Below are 19,836 nucleotides of genomic sequence, written 5' to 3'. Positions count from 1 at the left end.
ACTACCTGCTATGACAGCCTGACAGAAGCAGCAAACTGACCAAAGATTATCAAGCTTCTTGCCACACATATAAGAAACACTTTCACATGAGTATCATGAACTGATCTTGGACTTGTTTCGCTTGTCATGTGCTGGACATGGAAACAGTAGAATCATGACAACAGCATGTATTCTTTGAAATTTTATTCTTCTAAAGTTATTTATATAAATATGAGACCTACAAATTAACATGCACTTTTGAAAATAAATAGATACTAAAATCATCTACAGTATATCTTTAACAGATACAATTGCCGAAGGGCAGACAACTCAAGTATTGCTACCTAAAGTCTATCAAACTGCACAATCTACAAACCAAAGCATCTTGACTGTCAATGTGCCCGTATTTAATTGAGCTATAAAGAATGGAAAGGACAATTTGAAGTTCACCTGAGAATTGTGATTTACAGCCCTTAAGCATTATGACAAGGGGCATTACAATATTGGAAATCTAATTCATTTGTGAAACATCTTGACTGTTGCAAAGATAATTTCAAGATGTCACGATTACAAAACATCTTTTCATAAATGTTCCAAGCATCTTTGTACATGGTGTGAGTTGTACATCCCTTATAACAGTAAAGGCATCATGGTACACAGAATAGATTTGTACGTAAGTGAAACCTTTTTTTCCTTTGTCAGTGAGAAATGAATGTCCCTTCAAAATGTCTCAGACAACTTGTGCCATAGTATCACATGGCAGTAGTTGATCCAAGCACTGTAACGCCCAACATGATAATGAGTACTTCAGATGGATTTCAGATCATGATTCATACATTCCTACATTTCTTGCTCAAAATGGATAAATATTTGTTGCAAAGAAACTTCAAAACTTGAAATCAAGATCTGCATACCATATTTTCCCTTCTTTCAATGTTTTTTGATATACAGTACCTACAGGTATATGTGCTTATTATTTAAATGAGCCCCAAAATACATTGGCAATAAGTACATGAAAATGTATGATATTAAGGCAATGCTACTTCCTTCCAGAACTATGGCACGGTTCATGGTTATGCTGGTGCAAATATAATAACCTGCATTGAATTTGAAAGTGCTAAATCCCTTTAAGGATAATGAAGTTTGTGCATGTAAGATCTGTATTGGCAAGAGATTCACCTGATCCAAGAGAAGTTATCATCCAATGGTCAATGCTTTCAAAAAATCTTCTACAACGTGTCTGAAATATTGGATTTTTTTTTTAAAATTTTGTGAGAAAATGGCAAGTTCAGGAGCTTTTAAAAAATATTATGACACAGTGAAAATTTTCATTAAATGAAAAATAAATACACAACAAACCATAGGGCTTGAAAAGATCTTCCTGTTCTCACAAACTTGATCAACCATGCCCTGTAACATTTCTAATGAAGGTGAGTAAGTCTACATAACATTCAAAGGCAAGGCGACCATATTTGCATATTGTATTCCCAACTTTGGGTAGACCAGTTCATTTCCTTTCAAGGACAAGCCTACTGTATTCTGTTGTAGTTTTGTTTCATATTTCCCTTGATGTAAGTTTTTTTTAACATTTCTGGAATTGTACTGAGTGAATACAACTCATATGATAAAACTGATCTGGTCTGGAAACGATGTGGTCGAACAAGCTGAAAATATGAAACAAAGATACTTTTTTCCGTACATTCATAAAATTTAAAATAGAAAATGGTCACCTGTTCCAAGGAAATAGTTCTTGGGACAGCCAGTTCTAATTTTGCAAGGCTATGTTTGTACATACTTGTCTATCTTTGAGATGGGGCCGGTTAGAATATCGTCATCCATGGGTACTAAAAATGATGAACCTTTCAAAACGTATGTTATTTGGGCCACTTGTCTTGCTTCATGTACCTCCTTGAGCTTGTGCCTTAGTGCCATTGTGTTGTATTGACATCATGATATTAAAATATCATTCACATTTTAATGAGTTCAACAGGCCAACTGAACACATATGTCTGACATGTATTGAAAAAATGTTAGCAAGAATCTGAACTCTATTCTTTAGGTTAGATGCACTCTTCAGGAGATGTTATCTTTCAGAATTTTTATATATTAAAGATTAGATACAGACAATTGAAACCCTCACCTGACAGATAATCAGTGAAACATACAATTTTGTATCATCTGTTTAAACTTAAGATGGAGTAAAATGGTTAATGAACAAATACATGAATGATAAACAGCAGGCACACATGATTGTGACCAGACAGGTTTGAGGAAAAGACTTTCAACCATCTGGTCATACAAATACATTTATCAACATTGTGTACACAAATATTCATCTAATATCATGATACAATCATGAAAAAAAGTCTTTTGAACAAAGGTGATTAGCACATAAGTACAAAGCTCCAACTTAACACTAAAATCATTCACTTTCTCGCCTCTTCTTTGCTTGTCTCTCTTGACACAAATAGAACTTATGATACAACAGAGAATACAAAGTAATTGATCTAATCACACTCTACTTCCAAGGCACCATAGATTTCAGGTTACAGTAAATCCCTCTTAACGAAAGCTTCGAATTGAAGTTACATTTTCACTTGCTGGTTACAAATGACATTACAGAGATGCCATCTTCCTAAAAGCGGAGGTAGTAGTTCACACTGAAACATCACTTGTCCTTCCAGAATGTTACTTGTCTTGAACCAGGGGACTAACATTAATTGAACCCTTGCCATGATTTAATGGTAACCTAATGGAATCAGTGGTCAGACTTGGTTGAAGGCATTTCATTATCAACTGGTGACAGAAGGCTGTTCCTAACATCAATCACTGGTTTGTCTAACCCAGATTTATAGGACAAGTCATAGTAGCTCGGATACTGCAGTGTTAAGCAAGAAAAGTATACTGAACATGAAAAGAAACACAACTCTAGCTTTCAGTCAAGTTTTTAAATACTAGACATAAACGTGAATGCTTACTTTTATGAAATTTTATTTTTGTCAAAAATGGTGTTTCTTTTGCTGTTCACTACATAATTGAAGTGATGTGATAATCAGGATGCTGGAGATGGAACTAATTAACAACAATACTTAATATGACCTGTGAAGATCAGGTGAGAATTGATCTGCAGTAACCTGTGCTTGTTGTAAAAGGCAACTAACGTGATCTGGTGGTCAGGCTCGCTGACTTGGTTGTTATCGTATCCCAACTGCACAGATCGATACTCATGTTGTTGATCAATGGATTGTGTGGTCCAGACTCGAACATTTACAAACTGCAACCATATATTGCTGAGTGCAGTGAAACCAGCAACTTTTGGGTTACCCCCACATCCTTAAAAATGCATGTGTTAGAGGCAGAGTGCTGATTACATCAACTACATACATCACCCATTATAGAATGCCATAACTAATGTTATTGCAAATTTAAAATACAAACAACTGGGACTCATCATTCAGTTTGTCAGAAAAACTTCAACTGAATGTTTCAATTTCAATAGATTCTCACACATTTAATGCCATTCAAGAAACTGATATGACATTTCTTGTGACAAACGACTGTGAAAAAAGAAAACATCTTCATTCAGTTTGTTCCCCTGCCGTTAGACAAATGCATTTGGGGTAAAACCACTTGAAAGAAACACAGATCTAGCATTATGTACATGCATAAGGATATATATATGGGTACCAACCAATATATGGACAGATGTGACCCCCCCCCCATTTAGACCCTCACAAACACTGGAGATATAAGGCACTCGGATATATAGTATATACAGATGCATTGGGAGACTCCAGTAACACACACTTAGAGATAGCATGGACCATGCAACCTTGCCATGTTTGTTCATCAGTTTCAATTGAGTGAGAATGACTGCAAAATGAGATACAACCTCCTGTGTTCTCATGTACATTTGAGATTCCAAAGATTTATTTTGTTGTCACAAGGGAGAGAGTTTGGCTTAACACTACAATTTAGTACTTCAGACATACTGAGGAAAACAAGTACAGGAACATCACTTCAACACAGCATTCCTTTACTTGTTCTCACTTCCTCACCTAGTGTGATAAAATGCTTGTGAAGGAACCTGGAAAAGAATAATGGAATATGTGTGCTTTCAATTATTTGTTTCCCTCAGTATTTATAACTCATTAGGCTAAATAAAAAAAAGTGAAATGTTTCTTGGGTATCTGCGTGTCACTTATTTGTGTGCGTAACTATTTTTTATTGCCATTTTAAAAAACTAATTTTGACTTTGCCACGTCTAGATCATCCATTTGTTCACTATAAGAATGAGTATCTGTAAGAACAAGTGGGACTGAATCTATGACTCATTAACACGTGCTGAACTTGCCAAACTGTATTTATGAGAGAAAAAAATAAAAATGTCACTTTTTTCCTGTCAAAAATTATAAAAGTCCTACCATCCTTGTCACTTTAGAAAAAAATGTGCCCAAGAAATATTTAAGTATATTTATGCAGCTGTTTATTATTGAGTTTAATATGACAGTGAACTGGTTAAATGTCAAAGCCAAAATATCAATTTATTTTAACAATATCAGATAATATCTATAAAATTTGTAACAGAATGAGCAACTCAGTGTATGTGTATTGGACTGAAATGATGCATCTTGATACATGTATTGTATCTTTAGAGTATATCCCTGTGTAAAATTTGTGTGAATAAAGAAAGACAAATGTGTATCTGGTGCCTGTTTTCCCTAAGAATATATCACTGCAGTCAAAAATAATGTCTTAGGATTCTAAATCAGATCTCCTGAAAATATTGCACAAAGAACTCATTCGAAAGAGTTTTGGGGGAAATAGAATGTTACAAGTCCACTGAGAAACACTATCATAGACCACAACTTCCACTCCAAACGTGATGGATACAACCAGTTGGTGAACGACATAATGGTTTCCTTTCCACCAAAGTACAACAATATCTTAGGGTGAAAAACATCTAAAAAATAAGTGATTCTCAGGAAATGACTTTCAAAAATGGGTGGTCATGATATTACTTAAAAAAAATATGCTGCCTAGAGGTTACTGTTTTCACAAGGATAAACTAATTGAGTTAAAGTTTGGGGTCTTTTACTGATAATGGTAGCCTGAGAATACAATATGACAACCTTATAAACTCACTTTTAATGACTGCCACCAGGAATGAATGTGGTAAACATGGTAAACAAACCATCACCCTTCACTGTGAGTGAGCATGGTTTAACAAACCCTGGTCTTCAGTATGACGAGTGAATGCTTTAACACTAGGCTACCAGAACACCCCAGGCACCCTTCAAGATTATCATTTGACTCTTTTCCAGCTCTCTTGTCATAAAGATGGTTTCTTTTGCTTCCAAATAAAAGAAAATTGAGAAGAAAGAGACATTAAAATTTTCTTAATATCAGCTTGACAGACAGAGAGCCACAGATCTTATTTTACTATTAAGCTAACACTTTACTGGCAGTAAAAATATAATCCTTTGTAGTACAAGCATGGTTTTACCTGGCTTATAGCAATATTCCAGCAATATTATGATGGGTGCCAGAAATGGGCTTCACATATAGCACTCAAGTCAGGAATCAAACCCATGTCATCTGTATGATGCGCCAACGCTTTTACCACAAGACTACCCCATCGCCCTGTCCTTTGTAGTAAGACAACATATAACTAACCCAGTGCCCTATCTGATGTCTACAATGATATGCCTGAACTGAGTTAACTGCCTTTAGGGTTGGTGGCAATTGTAACACTCACTTGTATCATACTAAATAAAACAAAATCTCTTTCCAGTTGTTGTAACTAAATGAATAATATCATCATTACTTGGACAAGGAACACCACTTTCCCTGCATACAAAACCCATGGCAGTGGCATGGCTTCTATGACCAACAGTGGAATGTTCTATGAAGACTCAACACTAGCATCAGTTCTGAGGAACTGAAACTAGATCACCAAACCATTCCAGTTTCAGTTAGTAGGAAACTGATTCTGGAAAATGCAATGAAGACATGGAACTGGTTCAAGTTTGACTAGACTGGTACAAGAAGTTGCTGTACATATTCCAAGAAGCTTCCCTTGTCAATCAAGTCTTGCGGGAGTCGGGCACTGAGAGAATCCTGAAACAAACAAGTCTGCAAGTTAGTTACATTCTTAGAGTCCCATTTAATACCACAGACTTGGTTGGTAGGATGGGTTCTTAACACTTGGTTTGGTTGTCTAATGCAGCAATCAGGAATATTCCAGCTATATGGTGGTGGTCTGTAAATATCTGGATCACACAATCCTGTGATCAACAGCATGAGCACCAATCTACACAAGTCGGCGAGTCTGACCACATGATACCATTAGTCATCTACAATCGACAAACATGGATTGCTGAAGGCCAATTCTGTACCGGACCTTCATTGGTCCATTTTATTTGAGGTTTCAATGTTGTACCAATTAGGTTTTCACAGAGCAGTTATTAACTGACACAGATGTCCGTTAAAGAGCTTGAATTGGTTATTCCCTGTTATTTTCCTAATTTGTGAAAGCAAGCTCTATCCTTGTCCTGTCAAGCAACAGGAACAGCACACAGAAAGTAACTGTCATCTCAAATCTAAGTTTGGTATGTGACAACAAGAGTCACTTCAGACCATCATCTTCAGTGTATTTCATGCATTCAAAACAATTGCAATTTGTTTCAGTGGAACCTTTGCATGTGTCAACATACTAATGTATATTATCAAATGTTTGGTTTAAACTAATAACAATTTGATGCATCAAACATTACTGAACTGTACATGTTCAGTTTTTAATTACATTTAGTAGCCTTAAATCAAAGATAAAAGAATGCAAAATTAAATACTTTATTTTCTAAACACAAGACACTGGATAATGGAGGGTGACTTCTGGATGAAAGAGTTCCTCAGCTGTGTTCACAAAACAATTTCATCAGTTGTTTTCACCACCAGGGCCTAGATTTTGAAAGCTCTCTTAGGGCCAAGATAACAAGTTAACATTAATGTATGGCACTTACGAACATCTTGACACAAAGAGAGAGAATAATTATGGCAACATTAAGTTTTGATATGGAGGCAGTATGTAACATGAGTGAAATACTGTGAGAACACTCGTACAGAAATATGTATCTGAATAAGTGAGTTGGGTTTTACGTTGCTTTTAGCAATATTCCAGCAATATCGCTGTGGCGAACACAAGGAGCGGACACATGTACCCATGTGGAGAGGCCAGTATTTTAACTACTGTGCTACCCCTCGCCCAAAGAGGTATCTGAGGTAAGGGGAGATAACTGAATGAATGAAGAGGTGGAATCAATTATAAATACTTGATAGCATTCTGAAATTTATTAACAACAAATGCCTGAATAACATTACAATTAGATTCAGGGGAAACAATCTTCTGGGTACTTTCAACAGAAATGCTGAAAGATACTAAAAGATGTAATGTCTGACAGTTATGAAACAGTATACAAACCTTCACTTTCTCCAAGAAGGGTTTTGCATTTACCCAGTTTTCTTTGAACCTTATTCTATCAGGAGCACCTTTGTAAAAGTCAACCAGCTTTTTCTGAAAAATAAAATGTCCTCATCATAACAATGCTCTCGATAACATAACATGAATGAAAACTTACCAGTCACATGCAACCAAAAACTGCAACATATTTAAAACACAGTTATCACTTATTCATGATATATAAAATGTATTTCTGATTAACAAAAAACAAATAAACAAAATAATAAGCGAATGATCGCAAATTAAAAGTGCAATATTTTGTACTTGGGTCTAACTCCCTTGAAACGAAACACCCGTGATACCAAACCGAGGCAGAGCCGGTGAGTGTGCACTTGAGTGTAACAAAGTCTTTTCATTGGCCACTGGTTCATTTGCCGAGATTCTTAGCTGGGTCTTTGTTTATGGCTTAGAAGCCCAATGGGGTTTAATTTCAAATTGCATGTTGTCAGTGACTGAAGTTGTGCACAGCATATTGTAACTAGTAGACAGGCAGGCAGATATAGGTGTCAATAAACCAGACATTGAGTTTTCTCTATGACAAAGGTTGCATATCGCAATCAACATGGAATTTTTATGTAACGAGTAGATTATTTACTTGTTTGTGTACACAACCAAGATTAGACTACTGCTCACAAGCTCATACCCTGTGCATGCATACTGTTTCAAACTCCATGCAGCACATCCGTTAAAACCACTTTTTCCCCCCACTGCTTGGGAAAAATTAATGAATTGTTTGAACTCTGATTTCACTGGCTTTTTTTCATCACAATTTTTTCAACTTTATAGGCTGAATTGGCATTTTCAAAGATTTGTTTCAGTAAGTGCATACCAAAATGTATCAGAATCTGCAAAGTTGTGTTTTACATTGCATGTGACCTTTAAGATCAAGAACAACACAATCAAGCTAATATTATAAATACAAACATCGTGATGACATTACCTAATCATGCTGATAACATAACACAAAATATAACATTACAGACATGACAATAACATTATTTAAATCATCAGTTTCAGTAACCCATGCTTGTTGAAAGCTTTAAGAGGCAAAGAAATGGAATCTGGTAGTCAGACCTGCTGACTTGGATGACACAGATCATCACATTCCAGATTGATGTCTATGACATTGATCACTAGATTGTGTAGCCCAGACTTGATGATTTACAGACTGCCGTCATATAGCTTAAATATTGCAGAGTGCAGTATTTAACAAAAACTAGTGTTGGGAATTGGTCAAACTCTCATAATTGATGACTGGTCCATTACAACCGATCGGTCATCAAAAATAATTGGATAGCCTCATTTATTAAAGGTACTTGTTATCTCTGTTGACGCGAAAGAAATTTGTAGGTAAAAAAATGAAAAAAAAAAAATAGTTCTTTGGGTTTTAACTGCTAATTGCACAAAAAGTATTTGCAAATTTCACATACAGTCAAATCTCAATGATTCGAATGCCGACATCTTGAATATTGTGTATGCCTCAATGTACCTGTCGGTCCTGACCATTCCCTGTTGTAGTTATCATCATTTGATTTCTGGTTACACGAATTCGTCTTATAAATACACACAACTCGGTAAGGAAATTTGGTCCCATGAGATTCAAACAACAGCAATCTTGTACACATAAACCGAAGTCAGTCAATAGGATGTTCATTTGTGTAGCTAACTGATCCAATTTACAAACTATCCCGGCACACATCTTTCTGCCACTGATGCGGGGAGTTCTTAGGCAGATCAGTGCAATGTATATCTGTCGATTACTGACAGATCTTGTTCATGGATTTTAAGAGGTACATGTATTTTGTATTTCACTGTGCTAGTACTGAAATGAGTTCACATTTACATACCTTTGTTTTTATAATGTATGTCACCTAATGTATTGTTGTGCGAAAGTTTGAGACGATGTGCTGAATAAAGGAATTGTTCAATATTCAATCATCTTTTTTCTACCCTCATAGAGATACCTACGTCGCGAATACACTGAAAAAGTTGAGTTATTACTTGGTACTGAACAATTTGACAATGCAGGGTGCCTATTCTTGAAAGTGTCCCAGCTAAGACAGATCCTAACTAGTTAGGACAGGAGTAATGACATCCTACTGTTAAGATAAGGCCCATTCTCGAAACGATCTTATCCATGTCTTAAGCTGAGTAAGTGATCCCAGCTAGTGAATAAAAGATAGAATGAGGTAAGAATAAAAATACATATCAGTTGTAGATCTAAAGAATATGTGTATTGCGTAAGTCTTATTCACAACTGATAAATTGATGATATAAACTCAAAAAGTCTTCTCATAACTCATAAAAACTGTGTGCTGTTGTAAATTCAGCTGTAATTAAGTTTTCACGTCAAAATTGTTGAACAAACAAGTACCACACCATGTTGACTTCCACTAAGATGGACTTAGGACAAGTCAGAACCTATCCTAGTATTTGTCCTAAGTTAGGATATCCTAGCGCTAGGATACTTTTTGAGAATAAGGTAGGACACCTATCCTAGACCCTAGGATCAAAGTTAGGATATCTTAGAGCTAGGATCCTTTCGAGAATAGGGGCCCAGGGATTTGACTGCATTTAGAAGATGACTAGTATGCTGGGAACATAAACTCAATCATGACCTGCAACAAGGTTGTAGTGCTAATGAAATGTAAATTTAATGACACATACAAACACCATGTGAAAAATATTGTTTATGCAAGCAAGTGTTCAAAAATTGTGTTTGAGTTTGAGAAAAGGTTTGATTGCCTGAACATATAGTCGCTGTAACCAATGTTTGATTATTTGAATTAATCAGATTACCACAGACCAAAACCCCTCCAAAACCTGAAAATGTGAAGGTAAAGTTTCATTCTCACAACAACAGACACTTTGCAAGACCATGGCACTGACATCAACACAGACACCCACAGAGACAGACAGAGAGAGAGAGTGAAGCAGCCGGGGGACACCAGAATTGGGGGGAATCCAACTCAGGTCTTTGCCATGTTGAACAAAAACTTTAATCACAAGGCTACTCCACCACCCCCTGACACTTGATGGGCACCTGAACATGGAACACAGCTTGTCTTGCAGTGTGAAGGATGAGCCTTACCATTTCTGTGAGGAGCTCTTCAGACAGGGAGGGATTCTGGTACACAGTGTATGCCATACACATGGGAATTCCATAGTCTGAGGCTTGGTGATGCTGGTGGAGAGAAGCAAAACATGTATGAAAGATATTTTGTGGGTAACCAAATTGTTGATTAGTTGCTGTTCAATGCCATACTCCGCAGTATTCCAGCTATATGGCACTGGTTTGCAGTCAGTGAGTTTTGTTTTACGCTGCACTCAGCAATATTCCAGCCATATGGTGGCGGTCTGTAAATAATCGAGCCTGGACCAGACAATCCAGTGATCAACACCATGAGCATCAATCTGTGCAACTGGGAACCGATGACATTTGTTAACCAATTCAGCGAGTCTGACCACCCGATCCCATTAGTCAACTCTTACGACAAGCATAATCGCCTTTTAGGGCAAGCATGGGTTGCTGAAGGCCTATTCTACCCTTCACGGGTCACTGGTTAGTAAATAAGTGAGTTTGGACCAGGCAATCCAGTGATCTTTATCATGAACATGCCAGTTTTAACATGGGAGAAAGACTATAGTCTTCGGTGTAGGATGATCACCACTTTGACAAAACCCACAAGAATAGGAAGAAACATGTGAGATGTTGACAACCAAGAAACATCATCAAGGCTAAAGCCAATAACTGAAAGCTTCCAAGAACTGCTGATTGAAAATTTTTCATTTACTGTATGACATGAAATCACTGTCTGGATGGTTTCAAGAGGTGATGAATACACACAATATGATAGTACTACTTACATCTGGGGGAGGCATAACCCAGTAGGCTTGAAACACTGCCTCATTCTTCTCTGGCTTCACATCATAGGGAGCTGAGGATAAAACACACTGATGTAACTACTGGCAAAATTTGACCCAATACAGAGTCAACCTTCAAAACAACATCAACGTGCCCAGGACCCACTTGCTTACACAAAGAAACTGTAAAAATGGAAAAAACAACCGTATCTGCCTAATTTTGGATGGGAGATTCAACAATGACCTAGTATTGAATATGTTTCATAAAATTTTTGGAAGCTTTAAATACTACCAGAAATAAGACCTGTGTTTTATGCTGTTTTGAACAGTAATTGTTATATTTGTTATTTTCAACATTACTTCATTTGTTACTTTGAACAGTTCTTCATTTGTTATTTCTATCAAGTCTTTATTTGTTATTTTGAACAATACTTCAAACAGATGTAGTGAGTGTTTTAAGCGAGTCTAAGCTTTTGAAAGGAAGTATATAATAGTAGAACTTAACACATTTAGCCGATGAACAATAGTTCATTTGTTGTTTTGAACAGTTCTTCATTCGTTATTTTGAAAAATATGTCATCTGTTATTGTGAACTGTTCTTCGTGTGGTATTTTGAAAATACTTCATTTTTTATTTTGAGCAATACTTCATTTTTTAATACTGGCAAATCACTTATGATTCCCTATATTGGGTCATGTATGTTTGTTCTGAGTAATGGAACTGTATAGAATGTACTCAACATCAGCTTAATGTTGCAGGAAAGTCTTCAGCACAGAACTGACAATGCAGAATGGTGTGAACCTAACTTACACACAATAAAACCAAGACATGGATGATACGAAGATCCAGATCCCTTCATGCGGAGCTGGTACGTCATCTGGCAGTCAAGATCTTTGAGGGATGGGTCTGGTTGACAGTTGGGGTGGCTATGGTACCAACCAACCAATTGTAGACCTGATCGACTCATGCCCCGTCGAATCTGAAAATCCCAAACACAAAATGCACTTACTTGAAACAGTAACCTTTGTGTGTAGGTGAGTGAACATCAAGTGAATAAAGATGGGGTGAAATAAATGTTTTGAAACATCAAAATTTGCAAAATGTTACTGATAAATAAAGCTGTTAAATCGTCATGTTTAGACCAAGTTAAGCATTTACTTAACATCTAAGCATTGTAACTTCAGGTGCAGGGTAAGATGCTGACTAATCTTTGATCATGTTCTGGATGAACCAGCACTGGTACGTCAAACACAAATGCCAATCAAATTTAGTAATCGGGAAAAAACATGCCTTTATTCACAAGATTTTAGAGAAAACAATTCCATTTCCAGTTAATAATATACTTCCTTTCAAAAGTGTAGTCTCACTTGTGTTTAAAGTCAGAAAAAGTTGTCAAATTCTTAACAAAAATTTACACCAAAATGCGGCTGATCACATACACATGCACATGCTATTTGCACATGCTTTTCAGCATGATTCCCATACAACTCATCTGCATAAGGTTTCCTGTTGGTTCCCCTAAGTTAGTGGAGACATAAATTTTCCATGCACCCATATCTATATACATGTAGCGAGTGTTTTAAACTTGAGAGAGTCTAAACTTTTTAAAGGAACATAGCACATTTAGCAGATAAAAACACACACACCTCATCCTCAATACCAGGTGCTCGGTCTTTGTCACCAAGACGACAACGGCAGGGAAACGCCTCCAGTATTGTGACATCTGAAATACAGTGATATGTCTTAAGGGAAACAGTATCCTTTGACATGGAGATATCTATACACATTGTTCCCAGATAAAACTTTGCCTCCACTATATGTTAAAGAGAATGCAGAGTAAAACAAACTTCTGAGACCAGACCTTGGATTATAGGTCACATGCATGATTAGAATTAAGGACAACATGGAATGGAGTTCAGCCTCTCAGTCACACCTTTTTCCTTCAGTTTACATCTTAATTATACTTTTTCATTTTCTTGCAATTACCCTAGTAGCACGGAAAACCAAAAAATCCTGATAAAAGAGTCTGAATGTGTTTTTGTGCATCACTGTCCACTTACGTTGTGACTGTGTCTCCCATCGACCTCCAAGATATCCAACAACCTCACTGCTGGTTAGGTGACTGTGGAAGTCCTACAACAATATCAGATGGTTCTACAACAATATCAGATGGTTCAAATGCAAGGTGAGTGATTGAGTTGAGTTTTCCACCGCACTCAGCAATATTTCAGCTATATGGTGGCGGTGTGTAAATAATTAAGTCTGGACCAGACAATCCAGTAATCAACAGCATGAGCATTGATCTGTGGGAATCGATGACTTGTGTCAACCAAACCAGAGAGCCTTACCATCCGATCCCGTTAGTAGTCTCTTATGACAAGCATAGTTGCCTTTTGTGGCAAACATGGGTTGCCAAAGACTTATTCTACCCTTGATTATCACTGGTCTCAAATGCAAGGAAAACTGCAGCAACCCATGCTTTTTGATAGAAGTGAATAATGAGATTAAGGGATCAGACTCTTTGATTGATGCATGTCATTGATTGCGTTTATTTATGCTAATGAAGTCAATCACTTGATCGTCTGGTCCACAGTCAATGGTGCCAAGTAAGTAAGACTGGCATGTCACTAATAAACAGGAATTTCTACATTTAATGGAGTGAGTGAGTGAGTGAGTGAGTGAGTGAGTGAGTGAGTGAGTGAGTGAGTGAGTGAGTGAGTGAGTGAGTGAGTGAGTGAGTGAGTGAGTGAGTGAGTGAGTGAGGTATTATGTCGCTTTTTGCAGTAATCAAGCAGTGTCACAGTGAGGGACAACACACACTGCACCCATGTGGGTGACCAAACCCGGGTGTTCAGTGTGATAAGAAGACGTTTCAAAGACCAGCCCTTATGGTGTGTTAAGACAGGGTTATTAACACTTTGGACTGACTAGAACAAGGACACTGACACACGAGGAATGAGGTAATTGTTTCCTGCTGTTTATGAAGGCAGCCTGTACATAGTCACATCTGAACCTGATAAAAAGGTGGCTGAACTTATCAGATGAAATTCAATCAGTCAAAAGTCTCCTAAAGGCCACCATAGGTCGCTGGTGACCTATTCAAATTTTAAATTTCATTGATATTTCATGTAAAAATATGTAACTTTCAGAATAACATTGATGTGACCAATGAGGGCACAGAGGCAAAGGGAGGCTACACATGGGTGAGTGTGATTGTACATAATTAACTTGAACTTGTAACCACGTACAAATGTGTTTAAATACAACATCCTTACTAGGGTTTGCATACATTTCTCCATCCCTGTCTAACACATAACAATGAAGATCTGGGTCAAAACAACAAGGCATGTCCCCACAATTCCAGATAGAACCTACATTGTATCCCAGTAACTAAATGATGCAAGGTGTCTCCACACTTTCAATTAGAATATACATTATGATCCTTGAAACTAAACAAAGGTGGATCCAAAGGGGTGCACCCAACTTCCTCCCAAAAACCCAAACAATTTTTCCTAAGGAACATTTTCCCCAAAGCTTTGGACTTGATGATTCATGTGCCCTTGACTTCTCCAAAATACTGGATCTGCTCTAGCAAAACTATGTTTCCCCTACTACCTGCCAGATACATAACAATGAGAAATTCACCTACCATGACTAACATTGCATTGGACGTAATGGACACAGTGAAAGGTTGAATCTTTCCATAGTCAGCAAAGTTTTCACATTCTATCAGGGAGTTGGGGTCTCTGAAAACAGTAAACATGTCAAACCAGCATGATCGTCCAGTCTTTTCTTCAGATTTCAGTCAGTGAGTGAGTGAGGTTAGTTTTACACCACGCTAAGCAATATTCCAGCTATATGGTGGCGGTCTGTAAATAATCTAGTTTGGACCAGACAATCCAGTGACCAACAATATGAGCATCGATCTCTGCAATTGGGAACCGATGACATGTGTCAATCAAGTCAGCAAGACTGACCACCCAATCCCGTTAGTCGCCTCTTATGACAAGCAGAGTTGTGGGTTGCTGAAGGCCTATTCTACCCCAGGACCTTCACAGGTCTCTTCAGTTTTCAAATGTTACAATGACACATGGCAGAAATCCGTGGAATTCCTAGAACTAAACTATGTGAAAGCTAAAATGACTTCTGGGTATGTCAATGGTGGTGCTATTCTTGAAAATAGACACGCACACATATACCATGTTCTGACATGAGAACAGCAATCCTCCAAAACTATGTCTTCAGATAAGCATGTTGATCTGACTCCAATAATTTATGACATGCCATGAGGATCTTTTCCACATTTTTTGTCAAAAACTAAAATTAATATGTATGTATATTTCATGTTAGTGTGACGAGAAACAAGAGCATGTAACTCTACTGGCTACAATGTAACATGGAAACCAATGTCACTGAAGATGACTTGTAGTTACCTATCATTACTCCTCTTCCCAAGAGCGGTGTATTTGATGGAGGCTCGGCAGGTAAAATGGCCACTACCAGGCATGTGGATGTTGTCGGGAACAAAGTTCTTGTTCTGGTCTGAATTTTGCCGGTTCTCCTTCGACACTAAGGGTCCTGACAAGGACAGGTTCAAGGCTGAAACAGGAACACATTACAGAACATATGCTTATATTTAACAATGCAAGTTATTCATTGAGGTGGTTTTCTCCAACCATTTCTAAGTGTTAGTTCTTTTGTACATTTTACCCATCAGATCAGAACATTTATGACCATGGGGGTGGTGGGGAAGCCTTGTGGGTAAAGTGTTCATTCATCATGCCAAAGGTCCAGGTTCGAGTCCCAACATGGGTATGATATGTGAAGCCTATTTCTGGTGTCCCCTGCCGAGATAAAGCTGGAATATTGCTAAAAGCGGTGTAAACCTGCACTCACTCACTATGGACCATCATGTGGAACAGGAAACATAATTGAAATCTGAATCTCCCAGAATTGTAGAAATGCACAAGTACATTTCATGCTGTGGAATTTTTTTCAAACTAGTGCACTCTGTCTTCAACTTGAACTCTGTCTTTCATGGATTGCTGTACAAACTGGACTGAACTTACAGTATGAGGCATCAGGCATCGATATCAGAAATTTCTGTGTAACTCAGACTGCTGTCTATTTCAGACTTTTAGTTGGTCTCAAGCCAATCCAAATTAGACAAAGTGCATTAGCATTAGAGAGTTTAAAGCAATTCTCAGTTTTGTTTGGTTTGTTGTTTAAAAATGCACTCCCAGCATTATCCCAGCTATATGGCACCGGTCTGCAAATAATCAAATCTGTTCCAGACAATCCAGTGATCAACAGCATGAGCACTGATCTATGGAATGTGGATATGATGACATGTGTCATTGAATCTGACCACCCGATCCTGTTAGTCACCTCTTGTGACAAGCATGAGTTGCTGAAGACCAATTCTAATCCAGATCTTCACAAGTCTTGTCAGTCAGCTTTCTGTAATAACAGGATCACGGCAACACTCGATATCCACTGCATGCATGAAAACATAGCACTGGTTCACAAAGTAATCAAAAACTGGTCAACAGTTAGACAAGAATTTCATTAGTCATTCTCACCTTCCTCTTGTACTTCTTCATGGAAGAAACTATAAAATGGCCTGAAATGAGAAAATTTAACTGAACGTACAATTTGTAATAACTGCTAAACTCTTTGGGTCCTAATATAACATGTATAGTGATCTGTACACAATTTATTGCAATACAATTTTTTCTTCAATGCAATAATAGACAAGGCACTAAATATACAGCAACATCAATTTCTGCTCAAATACACTGGAACCTTAAATCAGACAAGTGCAAGGAATATATTTCAAAAATACCTTTTCAAACCTGAGGCACCGTTAGTCATTGAGGTGTTGCTGTGTGCAGGAAGCGGTGAGGAGTTGTTTCCCTTGACATCGGACTGCAGCTCCTCTAGAAGTTTAGGTGTATTGACGCGGGATGCTGAGTCCCCATTGCAACCATTCTCACCTGTTGATGCGGAACCTGGAGACTGAAGATGGCATGCACCAATTAAGGGACCATTCATGATTTATGGCTAGGGAGGCTGATGATTATTTCCATGGAGAAGCACTTTCAAACTGAATGGTCCCCCCACCCCATCCCACCACCCTCCAAATTTATGCGCAAAGTAATTGACCATACACTACATGTCATGTACAAAACCAATGATGACACCCTCCTATGTCGTTCCTTTTTAAAACTCTTATAAATAAAATTGATCACCCCTGCATCTACAGAAGAAAATGGGTGATCCCCCATCTAAAAATCACCATCACATTCTCTTCATCATGCTCATCACATTGCTGATGGTTGATGTACACTATGCATTTCATGACGTGTAAAAACATAGACCTCATTCCCCTATTTTCCCTTTTATTTATCTTGGATGAAAATTTCCATGGTTGGACAGATTTCTCATGATTAAAATAAGCATTCTGTCAGAATTATCATATACTTCTTAAAAAGAGATAAAGTTTATACCTTCATATGAACTTACTGTTCAAAATCCATGAAGACAGACACTCGGAGTAACAACTGATTTTAATAATGTCACGCAAGGAAAGCCTAACAAATGACCAACAACAATCTATGCGAGATAATTCATGTCAAGCCAAATGCAAACCACTACACAAGCATGAATACACCAACAGTACCACAGAATGGTGAGGACTGTTGGCCCTGTATGGACTGGTTCCACGGTAAGGGCTGTTTCCTCGATATGGACTATTTGGACGTTGTTTCCGACACCAAGCCATCTTCCAAGTGTCCAGTTTGCGACCTCGGTATTTTACCTATACAAGATACATGCCTTTGTAAAAAGAGTATGCATGTATGTACGATGAATAACATTTTGCTTTCTGATCTGAGGGCATTTAAGATGGAAAACATTGAAACTAATGTTGCAAACACAAAAAAATATGTCACCATGGTAACTATTCCTTTGGAACCATTTGAAATGCACTATGTCACACAGGTAACTACTTTAACAAACTGATAAGATACATGATCAGTCAAGCAATAATTAATAGTAATACTCATCTACATGACCTAAGAAAGCATGCATGGGGTTGAGGTCCCAAAAAACTTCACTTACGGAAGCCCAGCCACAACCTGACTTCTTGGCAGGATTGACAAGTTTCTTACAGAAAATGGCCCAGGCACTAGGAGTGTTGAAAACTTCAGTGGTTTCTTGACTTCTAATTTTACCACTTGGCAATAAATCAGCAACAAACCTCTGGCCCTAATAAAAAGAAATGGTAAATATACAACAAAAAACACTGAAAAATAGTGATACTTGGATTAGGAATTCAACCTCAGAAGGAACATAGCGCTTCATGTACTTTGCAAACTACTCCTAAAATTTAAAAATCATTAAACAAATCTTTTTACCAGATAGTCAATGGATAGAACTCCTTCCCCAGCCTCGATGACCTTGTCCTCCATGAGTGTAAGTAGAGTAACGCTTCTCCCTGTGATGGCCTGCCGTGCCTTCCGATCACTTTGGGCATTTTCCTCATCTTCAGAATCATCATAGTCCTCATCATCATCCTTGACACTTCCTCCACGAGGGCTTGATGTATCGTCTGTGTGTTCTGTTGATATTAAAATATCATAATACTTGCTTTGGAATTTCAATATCATTTCAGGTACGTAACTTCCATTATCTCACGTATATTAGATACTGTCAAGACATGAGACATGGTGGGACCTCACAACAGATAGCAAACTTGATGGGAGTGTGGCTCATCAGCAATGTTTAATCATGTACATTGTTGACGTAACTTCATAAGTAGAATAAAGAACCATACATCAATGACACATTTTATAACAGTTACTATTGCGATTACCGTATTATGCAGAATATGAACAATGAGGTGGGATCTGTAGTTTATTAACTGACCATGTATTGTTGCTTCAATTAATCCCCATGCAACAACCATCACCTTAAGCGCCTAGCATCATTGAACGACATGCCTACGTCTACATTAAGCAAGCATCCAAACAAATTGCAGGTCACTCATAACTTCAGAAAGTAAAGACATAAATGCATGTATGCACATCACTATGCAGAGATGAGTATGTCATTTATCTTTAACAGACTTGTCAGCTGAGTTCTGCATCTTGACGCCGAATGATCAACAAGCATCATTGTCATTTATCAAAACATTGCACATGTACCACATTAACAGTTTTGCATATGGCACAAAGATCGTTCTATGTTGCTACTATCGTGAAAAAGAATATTTATATAAATGGATAATATTATTACCCATTTTAATCAGCTAAGTTCAAAAACTTTCAAGATCACTTCCTTTGTTTACATGTGCTTCCTGTGGCCCATGACCTTTCGCAAAACCGCAGAAACTATCTAATTTGATTCGCCAAAAGGATCTTAATTTTATCTCGCAAACAAGCATGTGAAATATGCAAAAGGTATTTAGCTAT

At 37.5% G+C, this 19,836-nt stretch overlaps 1 protein-coding gene across 1 annotated transcript; it reads right to left on the bottom strand.

The window, feature by feature from the left end:
* Positions 1-1,232: 1,232 nt before the first annotated feature.
* On the bottom strand, positions 1,233-19,733 carry LOC137298302 (MPN domain-containing protein-like). Its single transcript, XM_067830497.1, has 15 exons — positions 19,661-19,733; positions 18,781-18,983; positions 18,485-18,631; positions 18,045-18,182; positions 17,208-17,380; positions 16,945-16,985; positions 15,796-15,961; positions 15,012-15,108; positions 13,423-13,495; positions 13,009-13,085; positions 12,173-12,341; positions 11,366-11,436; positions 10,590-10,682; positions 7,460-7,552; positions 1,233-6,099 (listed from the first exon to the last, which is right to left on the bottom strand). The coding sequence occupies exons 1-15, from the start codon at positions 19,662-19,664 to the stop codon at positions 6,013-6,015; spliced, it is 1,632 nt and encodes a 543-aa protein (XP_067686598.1). The 5' UTR covers positions 19,665-19,733; the 3' UTR covers positions 1,233-6,012.
* Between the last annotated feature and the right edge of the window lie 103 nt (positions 19,734-19,836).

The sequence above is a fragment of the Haliotis asinina genome, chromosome 10 (assembly GCF_037392515.1).
Source record: "Haliotis asinina isolate JCU_RB_2024 chromosome 10, JCU_Hal_asi_v2, whole genome shotgun sequence".
NCBI lineage: Eukaryota > Metazoa > Mollusca > Gastropoda > Lepetellida > Haliotidae > Haliotis > Haliotis asinina.
This window is presented reverse-complemented; position numbering and strand designations above follow the sequence as displayed.